The sequence below is a fragment of the Ipomoea nil genome, unplaced genomic scaffold, assembly GCF_001879475.1.
Source record: "Ipomoea nil cultivar Tokyo-kokei standard unplaced genomic scaffold, Asagao_1.1 scaffold3069, whole genome shotgun sequence".
NCBI classification, from domain to species: Eukaryota; Viridiplantae; Streptophyta; class Magnoliopsida; order Solanales; family Convolvulaceae; genus Ipomoea; species Ipomoea nil.
Window position 1 is genome coordinate 10257739 of NW_017619497.1, and position 9520 is coordinate 10267258.

General features: G+C 38.3%; 3 protein-coding genes across 5 annotated transcripts; 2 read left to right on the plus strand and 1 right to left on the minus strand.

The window, feature by feature from the left end:
- Positions 1-816: 816 nt before the first annotated feature.
- Positions 817-1491, plus strand: LOC109164863. The gene has a single exon (XM_019313409.1). The coding sequence runs from the start codon at positions 817-819 to the stop codon at positions 1489-1491; it is 675 nt and encodes a 224-aa protein (XP_019168954.1).
- A 688-nt stretch (positions 1492-2179) lies between these two features.
- On the plus strand, positions 2180-4257 carry LOC109165212 (AAA-ATPase At3g50940-like). 2 transcript variants are annotated; one of them, XR_002051503.1, is made up of 3 exons: positions 2180-3548; positions 3628-4131; positions 4168-4257. XR_002051503.1 is itself a non-coding variant. In XM_019313884.1 (2 exons), exons 1-2 carry the CDS (start codon positions 2463-2465, stop codon positions 4066-4068), a joined length of 1527 nt encoding a protein of 508 aa, XP_019169429.1. In that variant the 5' UTR covers positions 2180-2462; the 3' UTR covers positions 4069-4257. The 2 variants fall into 2 exon arrangements, 1 of the variants encoding a protein (XP_019169429.1); XM_019313884.1 differs by having other exon boundaries at positions 3628-4257.
- On the minus strand, positions 2664-9142 carry LOC109165210 (bifunctional dihydrofolate reductase-thymidylate synthase-like). 2 transcript variants are annotated; one of them, XM_019313882.1, is made up of 12 exons: positions 8882-9142; positions 7665-8179; positions 7142-7541; positions 6968-7012; positions 6803-6868; positions 6606-6667; positions 6419-6493; positions 6170-6335; positions 5967-6090; positions 5652-5758; positions 5302-5486; positions 2664-2772 (listed from the first exon to the last, which is right to left on the minus strand). In XM_019313882.1, the coding sequence occupies exons 2-11, from the start codon at positions 8090-8092 to the stop codon at positions 5376-5378; spliced, it is 1584 nt and encodes a 527-aa protein (XP_019169427.1). In that variant the 5' UTR covers positions 8093-8179; positions 8882-9142; the 3' UTR covers positions 2664-2772; positions 5302-5375. The 2 variants fall into 2 exon arrangements, with proteins under 2 accessions (XP_019169427.1, XP_019169426.1); XM_019313881.1 differs by lacking the exon at positions 2664-2772 and adding an exon at positions 4842-5126.
- Between the last annotated feature and the right edge of the window lie 378 nt (positions 9143-9520).

Genomic DNA, 9520 nt, shown 5'->3' on the forward strand with positions numbered 1-9520 from the left:
CAATCAACATGCACATTTTATTATTATGTACCCTGCTTATTTACCATATACTTTCAATTAATTTTTTAACCATAGTGACTAATTCCCTCGTTGAATGTAGGCACCTCTTTGGGTGGAACAACCGACCTGAAATTTTAGAAAAATGACAAAATTATTAGTTATTTGATTTATGGAAAAACTGTTACCAAATGTGCACTCTAAATAAAGTAGACTTTGTGTTCTTAAAAAAAAAGATAAGAAGATAAATCACCTAAGATTATAAAAATAAAAAATAAAAAAAAAGGTAAGAAGATAAATCACCTAAGATTATAAAAATATAGCTGACTCAATCTATAAATCATTGTTAATTTGTTATAGCGGGCACTCACTAAAGTTACCATTAAGAGAGATATTACCTATGGCTAAAAATTAAAAAGTAATGAAGATTCTTTGGCCATATAGGGTATATTTTGAAAAATATAATACACCATGCATAATGGAAAGAAGAAAAATAAATAAATAATTATTTTGCACTATATATAGAAGTGCCTCCCTAGTGCTTCCATTCCATTCCGAAGCAGAAGCACAAGAAGCAAAGCAGAAGTTCTTTCTTCTCTCTTCTGTTTTTCTCCATTTCTTTCAATTCCCCTGTATGATCTTTACTCTTCATTATGAGTTCTGAAACTCATAATTCCTGTGCGTTCAGAGTGGCTATACATAGGATTCCGATCCAAAGCCGCTTGTTTTTCGAGTGAGAAATTAAACCACAAATAATACTCCATTCCGGCCAACTTCCATCGTCTCCGATCCGATAAAAAACCACCCGAAGTTTCTGTAATGGGTCCAGACAACTTTAGGAACATCAAAGCCGAGAAGGCGAAGGCGATTCAGAGGTTTAGGAGGATGCAAATGGTCACCGCCGCGCTCCGGTTTCTTGAATTCTGCATGTTTTTGGGCATAGTCTGTAGGGTTTCCGCTCACTTGAACGTCGCTGCTTTCAAACTCTCCGGCGAGTATTTCAGGGGGCTCTCCGGCGCCTTGATCAGTCCCCGCTTCGTGTTCGTCGTCGGAAACGCCATATTCATCGTCTTGTTCCTCCAGTCCGGTCATTCGCCGGAGAAACATGGGTCCGCCGGCAATGGGAAAGGCGATTTCCACGAGGAATACATGAAACAATCTGGGAATAAGAATCAGAGCTTTTACAGCAACTATAATGGGGAGATGAAGAAACAGGTGAAACAAACTACTGCATGTACATATTACGCCAAAGAAAGGAGAATAATGCAGAGGAGCCAGTCGGAGAAGTTGAAGAGGTTAAACTACTGCGGCGGCGAGGAAGCGCCTGGGAGGGAACTAAGGAGGTCTGCGACGTCCGTGAGTCGCCGGAAAAGTGAGGTGGCGACGGAAGAAATGAGCAGCGAAGCCTTTAGGCGTAAAGTGGAGGATTTCATTGCAAGGCAACAAAGGGCTTTGAGGGAAGAAGAAGAGTTGTCAGTTTTTGGTTCAACTTAAACATAGATCAGATCTCCCAGAAAATTATAAAAAAGAAAATACTATTCCCATAAGAGATTGGGAAATATATACATATTATGTGTGCTTGTGTTGGAGCACAAGTTTAGCTACCCAGGTTGGGTTGTTCTAGATCAACTTCAGTATGTATATTGTCATCCTTCAGACATTCGACACGTGGTGCAAGCTAAGTGGGTTATATATGGCGGGTATCCTACAATCTTCGGGCATCCGATCCGATAGTCGTCCTACGCAAGTAGGTTTTGGTAGGGGATTGTAGGGCATCAAGAATTCATAATCCTAGTTGTGACTTAATTAGGTTAAGATCGAGGTCACAATACAGGTCAAGCTGATATGATGTTAGTATTTGGCATCAACAATTTCCTGTAGACTTGCCCATGATGATAGAAACTGGAATGTGATGTGTACAGTAGAAATAGTTGGAAACCATAATCCTAATGTATTAGCACTATATTATATTTATATATAAATTCTGAATCCTGGTTTTGATATTTTATTAGAAATAATATGTGGTTGGAATTTGGAAGATTGGGAACTTGTTTTGTTTAGGTTTCTGGTAGATTTTATTCAATATCGTTAGATTATATTTAGATCTAGAAACTTAAATGTATTTAGGGTTAGAATGGAATTTGGAAGACCGGGAACTTGTTTTTAGGGCATGAGCTGATAAATACTATGTGATTTGTCTGTATTTTTCTGATTTCTTCCGCATTGACTATTGACTTCAGTTGGAAGTCAATGCAGACAATGACAAACAAGAAATTGGCAAATGGGGAAGAAAAATCAAAGAAGACCAGTTGGCCAGGTATGAATACTAGCCAAGAAATTTGCCTTGGTTTCCACAACCCCTAGTATATAGTATTAAGGCCTTGTATTCATTCAAGAAAACCACTCACAGATTCTCATCACCTTCAGAGTACATTTTCTTCTTCTTCTTCAAGTCTCAACATACAATGATTTCTAATGTTCTTTCTGATCACATCAACATAAACATGGCCTCTGCGAAAACCATTGTTTCAACAGCAGCTTCAGTAGCTGCATCAGCCATGGTGGTGAGGTCACTGGCCAGGGACCTCATACCATATGAACTGCAACAATATGTCTACTTAAACATCAATCTCTTCTTCAAGTCTTTCTCTTCTGATATGGTGTTGATCATCAACGAATATGACGGGCTGGGCAACAACCAAATATACAAGGCAGCAGAAATCTACTTGGGGAGTAAGGTTTCCAATTCCATTAGCAGATTCAGAGTCAGCATGCCTGAAAAAGAGACAAAAATCTCAACTTCAGTGGACAGAAATCAGGAAGAAGTTGACTTTTTCAATGGTGTGAAGCTCAAATGGAGGCAGGTTACAGTAAGGGTGGAGAACAAACGGTCGAGCTGGTATCCAGGGCAATCTTCAGGGGGGCAAGAATCCGAAATTCGTTATTTCAGGCTCATCTTTCACAAGAAACACAAGAACATGGTGTTAGATTCCTACTTCCCTTTCATACTAAATGAATCAAATAAAGTTAAAGAGGAGAGGAAGACTCTGAAAATCTACACTATGAACAGTGAACACATGAGGAGGGTATATTCGAGTTCTGGGGATTATACGTGGAACTCCATTAACCTGGATCACCCTTCAACGTTTGAAACACTGGCTATTGATCCAGAGCTGAAGAAGACAATCATGGAGGATCTTGACAGGTTTGTGAGGAGGAGAGATTACTACAGGAAAGTTGGCAAGGCATGGAAGCGTGGGTATCTGTTGTATGGTCCCCCCGGGACAGGGAAATCTAGCTTGATTGCAGCCATGGCTAATTACCTCAAGTTTGACATATATGATTTGGAGCTGACTGGTATTCATGCCAATTCTGAGCTGAGGAGAATTCTTCTGGCCACTGGGAACAGATCGATACTGGTTGTGGAAGACATTGATTGCAGCCTGGATATAGAGGATGGGAAGGCAGACAAACAGGCTTTGAAGATGCTAAGAGATCATGTCAGCCAAGCACAGACTATCAACATTGTTAGAAAGCCTAAACCCCAAGAAGTAAGTTTAATCTGCACTCAAGTAAGACGGGATTTTCCCTCACATTTATATTTTATATATTCTGTGCTCGATTGTATAGGTGACATTATCGGGGCTGCTTAATTTCATTGATGGGTTGTGGTCGAGCTGTGGGGATGAGAGGATTATAGTGTTCACAACAAATCACAAGGAGAGATTGGAGCCTGCACTTCTGAGGCCTGGTAGAATGGATGTGCACATCCACATGTCATATTGCACGCCTGCTGCTTTCATGACTTTGGCCGACAATTATCTGGGAATTCAGGACCATTCTCTCTTCCCAGAGATCCAACTTCTGTTGGAGAATGTGAATGTGACACCTGCAGAGGTGGGCGAACAGTTGCTGAGGAATGAGGGAGTCGAGGAAGCACTCAACTGTCTCCTTCACTTCCTCCAAGAGAAAACAAGGGAAGCTGATGAAAGCAAGGAGAAAGCGAAAGCAATGGAAGAACAAGATGCAGAACATGAGGAACCTGGTGAAACCTCCTCCTCCTCCCACTAAATTATTATTTACGATCATTATCATTATGAACACAAGCCCTAAGCTACATCACACACCTCTTACCTATACTCTATTGTATGCTCAATTTTGAGGGAACGTCTATGTTATTTGTTCACACTTCACAGTAGCCAACTTGGGAGACTTTTCATCTGATTTCATCTTTATTATACTTTTCAAAGATTTCAAAGACGATTAAGAGTTAAACCTACTATTATAAGTTTATAACCAATTTTGATTTTTGACATTCTCTTAAATCTCTATAATCAATTTTGATTTTTGACTTTGCGGACTAAATGAAGGCGTGAAGTCTACTCGTCTAACGGGACGTAAATTCCACTTAGTGATAAGAGTTAGAAAAATCGTCAAAATTTCCAAAATAAATAAATAATACATAACAATATCATTATTTCAAAAATATTCATAAATTATATAGCAGGTATTCTATCGCATTCTATTTGGGCAATAATTTTATAACGCACCAAGACTTTTTGAGTGGAAAACTTGGCAAGAAACCAATAGTAAAAGACAAAGGGAAAAGTGCTTTATAGACTTTCTAAATTCCAAAAGTCACGACCAAATACATTTCCAAGAAGTTAGATGGAAGACACGGGACCTTGATGGGAAAATGTTGAAAATTTCATATCTATCCTTTGGATGAACCCAGAGCTCATTAACACAAACAGAAGGTGGGTAAGTGTTGAAATTTTCATATTTATCCTTTAGATGAACCCATAACTCATTAACACAAACAGAAAATCAATCATGTAACTCTCTACAAAGCAAAAACAGCTTCCTCTATAATTAATAAGCCGCACAAGTAGTCAAATATACACATCACTGTAAACGAGATATACTTGTCCAGTAAAAGGAGAGATTGGGGGAAGCTAAAAAATAAGCCCCATTAGGAATAGTAGCAAACCAAAAGATACATTCTAAATCACTTTAGAACCACAAGTTTCATGTAGAACTAAAGGATTCATGGTCCCTACTTCAGTAATGTAAAGTATAATACTTAGATTTATTTCTGAATGACTTGCTAATGGTCCAAGTAGCACTACCTGGAAAAAATAAAAAAGGAAAGAAATTTTAACTTCAACAAACCACGCAATGCCAGTCAATTTTAACACGTAAAAAGATTTATCAGGATGCAAACAACAAAACAAGAGGTTACAGTTGAATGAGCTTGACTTTAAGTAAGAAGGAGAAAATGAGAAATAAAGAAGATCCACTTACCAGTCCAAAAGTATAATACCTTGTGGGGAGAATCTCATGCTTATTCTACCCACACAAAGAAAATCTGAAACTTTTTAAACTGCCATCTTCATTTCTATTTTCTGGTGAGGGTCATAGCCAATTAGGTTAAAGTCAGCAGCAACAAAGGATTCTATGTCCTGCTTCTCAGGATTGATCTTCAGTATCTACATGAATGTTGATCAACAGGAAAAAAATAAAATAAAGACAAAGAAAAAGAGATCAAGAATATTAAAAGGAAGCATATGTCCACCACTTCCCAGCGGAAAATTGAATAGAGAGAACCAAACTACAGAAAAGCAAAAGAAATTAAGAAACTCTGTATTTCTTACTGGAAAAGGCCTAGGTAATTTCTGAAGTTGGTCTTGCAGAGGTCTGACATGAGTTCTGTAAACATGAGCATCTCCTATGACATGAACAAATTCACCAGGGACAAGACCTATTACAGAGGGAACCATAAGGCACTCATAATGGACGGGATGCTCATAAGCATGCCTTCTGAAGCACTTGGAACAATAGACTTTGAAGGCTATCAGGCTATGACAAATAGGCGAAAAGCACAAAGGAACACATTTTGCCTCTGGACAAGTCAACCTTTAGTATTACTAATGCAAACACAGAACCAGATATAAGTTATGTAATAATACCAGAAACATGGGCAATCATGCATGTCAGAAGGGAGTAAGATGCAATGTTAAACGGCACTCCAAGACCCATGTCAGCAGAGCGTTGGTACATTTGGCAAGATAGTTCACCATTGGCTACATAAAACTGCAAATAGGAATGAGAACATGCATTTAAGAAACTGGATAAGTAAAATTGTCTGACAACTACTATTTATAATACTAACTTGTGCAAACATGTGGCAAGGAGGAAGTGCCATCAATTTGAGATCGGAAGGATTCCAAGCAGAAAGAATAATTCGTCTATCATTTGGATTGTTTTTAATCTTGTTTATAACATCCAAAAGTTGATCAAATCCTTGCCCAGTGTAGTCAGCATGCATGTTTGTGTACCTACATAATGCAAGCCCAACAAATCATGTCATAACTAAATCTTCTCACTAACTATAGGTCAAACAAGTAACATTGAAACTCACCTAGCCCCAAAGTGTCTCCACTGGAATCCATATATAGGTCCTAAATCACCCTCTTCCCTATCCTCTAAACCGATACTGAAATTAGAAACAAAAAAAAAAACAAAAAAAAAACAAAAAAAAAAAGTGAATTATGGTTTTTTAGATCCATATCATTGCAAGTATACAGAACAACACAGTCATGTACTACCTGTCAAGATAGTCTCTTGATGCATTTCCATCCCATATATGAATGCCCTTCTCTTGTAGGACCTGCAAATTGTACAAATAAAGTTATAATAATAACACAAAGACTAACACCACTTACAATATTTAAGCAAAAACGGCCAAGTCATCCAAATAAAAAAATAAGGAACAAAAAACAGAATAGAGATAACAGATAATTACCTTAGCATTTGTAGAACCACTAATGAACCACAAAAGTTCTTCAACAACACCTCGCCAAAATACTTTCTACAACCCAATACAGACCTTAGCATGCTAATTAAAGGAAAATGAAACAGCAGAGAAGGCAACCTATTTATTGCATCCAAATTGAACTTTTAGAGATACCTTTGTTGTAAGAAGTGGGAAGGATTTCCGCAGATTGAACCGCATCTTCAAGTTAAAAAGAAGATGGGGAGGGGGGAATCACAAAAAGTCAATAAATTACTAAAGTAGATATAAATATAACAAATCAACCAAACCATTTCACACGTAGATATGCATTCTTTACATGACCACTACCTGGCAACCAAATTTTGACAGAGTACCAGTCCCAGTCCTGTCATCCCTTGAAGCACCATTACTTATGATGTCCTCAACCAGCCTCAGATACATGTACTCCTCATGTTTATCAAATATCATCTTAGGCAAGAAAGAGAATGCTTTAACCTCAACCTTTTCAAGCTCTAAGCCATTATCAGGAGTGAGAGCATCGCTTTGAGTAAGGACATCTACTTCATAACTCCTCACACAAACATAAGTTGTAAAAGAAAAGCGGATCTTGTTTTCTTCCAAAGGGAATGATGTGTACCAGGGCTGAAATGCAGTAGTATCAATACCAGGCATGAAAGTATCACAGTCAATGTCTGCCTCAATTTCAGTGATATGAATGGCCTCACATTTATTAGCATTAAGGGCCTCCCTGAAATTTTATATATATACATAATACATACATAATTAATTGGGGAAAGGAAAAAAGGACAAAAGAGTTTACAAGGAAATGAAAAAAAACAATAAACAAAGGGAGGCAAGTAAATATGCCAACCTGAAAATCTCACCACCTCCTATGACAAAGACTTTCTCTATTGATAGAGAATAAGGGGAAGCTGCCAATAGTTGCAGAGCAGAGCCTAAACTTCCACACATCACAACATTCTCTGCAGTAGCAATGTCAAAACTACCAGACCGAGTAAGGACAACATTTAGACGGCCAGGAAGAGGGCGATGTTCAAGAGGGATACTTTCCCAAGTCTTTCTGCCCATTATAACAGCATTCTTTTTACTAGGGTCAGATGTAGTTATGGTAACCTCCTTGAAGAACTTCAGATCAGATGGAAGTTTCCAAGGTAATTTCCCATCCTTGCCAATACCCCAATTACGGGTGGCAGCTACTACAACTTGGTAGGCCCTCTGTGGGTCAGTCTGAGGATTGATTTTCCCATTAGCAAACCCTGTAGTGGAGTCACCAGCCATGACTGAGTAAGATGCCCAGAAGAGACCTGTAGATAAAGAGTTGCAGTTGAGCTCACGCAAGCAGCTTTGGCTGAAGTGCAACAAAACCTGAACATGGCCAAAATGATTACTCCAAACAAAATTATTGGACAGCAACTTCAATACTATAGTTAAGAAATTTAGTATGCTCAGTTGAACTCTGCTTTAACATCACAGAAGTCCATAAGGCAACAATACAAAATGAATTACAAGGAAAATTAAACTATATTACTATCAACTTGGCAAATCAATGCTAAAGGAACAGAGATCATTCATACTCATTAGCATCAACCTCAATTTATTACATTAAAAGCACATCAAACAAAAATGAAACTAATTTTGAAGTATAAATCACAACAGTTCCATCAACCACGTATTCATTTCTTAACCTCAGCTAACCTAATCCAAATGTATTTGAGGTCAACTAAGTTGATCCTTTCATACAGAGTAAATTTTTTATTACAAATGTTTGGTGCACCACTTCTCGAATCTCAATGAGAGAACTACATCATTGGACAAGCAATTCATACATAATTAAGCAAATTATCAATGATTTCCGTGCATCAGTGGTAGTACGAAATTCGCGGCACCTCCCTTACAGTTGACTAGAGTTCAATTCTAACAAAGCAAGCAAGTATGGATTAAGAAAAACATAATTGAAAAGGAAATGCAGGTACCAGTACTGAACAGCTACTATTACAGTTAAAAATGGAGGAAAATAAGCAAAGACGAAGCACGAAACCGAGCAAACGAAATGCAGCAAGGAATTACCGATCGGCGAGCGAGGCGTTGAATGTACGAAATTTTGAACGGTTTGGAGCGCGGAGCAGAGCGAATTGGCGATGAGACTAGGGTTTCGATGGAGTCGGGGAGAGAGAGAGAGACAGAGCGAGAATGAAGAGAAGTATAAGGGAGGAGGATGCTACCTTTTTATGGAGGAAAAACGAGTAGCGTAGAAAGGCGGTTTCGGTCCCTCTCGCGCACAGAGTTTTCTCTCAATACTGATGATGAATGCTCAAGTTCAACAGTGACGGAGACAGAGATAAATGAGGATGAAAAGATGGGCGGGGGGGGAGGACGGGCGGGGGTGGGTGGGAGAGGGACACAAAAATCCAAAGGAACAGTTTGACGCGGAGTACCGCCGAGGCGAGTGAGTGTACATTTTTTCCACGGAGTAGTACAAATTTTCAATGGCTTGACTAAATTGCCCTTGGCTTTTCTACTAATCTTTGACGGAGTGAGTATTTGACTTGCTTTCTCTTTACTTACTTTTACTAAAGCCACATTTTTCGATATTAGTAATGTACAATGGTGTTTGTCAATTAACTTAATGATATTATAATTTTTATAAAAAAAAAAAAAAACTTTTTTTTTCTGAAACTAATTGCATAACCTTACATTAAATATATT

Coding starts and splice junctions, on each gene's coding strand:
- LOC109164863 (XM_019313409.1), top strand. CDS start 817: ATGGGTCCAGACAACTTTAGGAACATCAAAGCCGAGAAGGCGAAGGCG.
- LOC109165212 (XM_019313884.1), top strand. CDS start 2,463: ATGATTTCTAATGTTCTTTCTGATCACATCAACATAAACATGGCCTCT. Junction 3,549..3,627: donor GAAAGCCTAAACCCCAAGAA/GTAAGTTTAATC, acceptor TCGATTGTATAG/GTGACATTATCGGGGCTGCT.
- LOC109165210 (XM_019313882.1), bottom strand. CDS start 8,092: ATGGCTGGTGACTCCACTACAGGGTTTGCTAATGGGAAAATCAATCCT. Junction 6,494..6,605: donor TCAAGAGACTATCTTGACAG/GTAGTACATGAC, acceptor TTCTAATTTCAG/TATCGGTTTAGAGGATAGGG. Junction 6,091..6,169: donor CTTGCCACATGTTTGCACAA/GTTAGTATTATA, acceptor TCCTATTTGCAG/TTTTATGTAGCCAATGGTGA.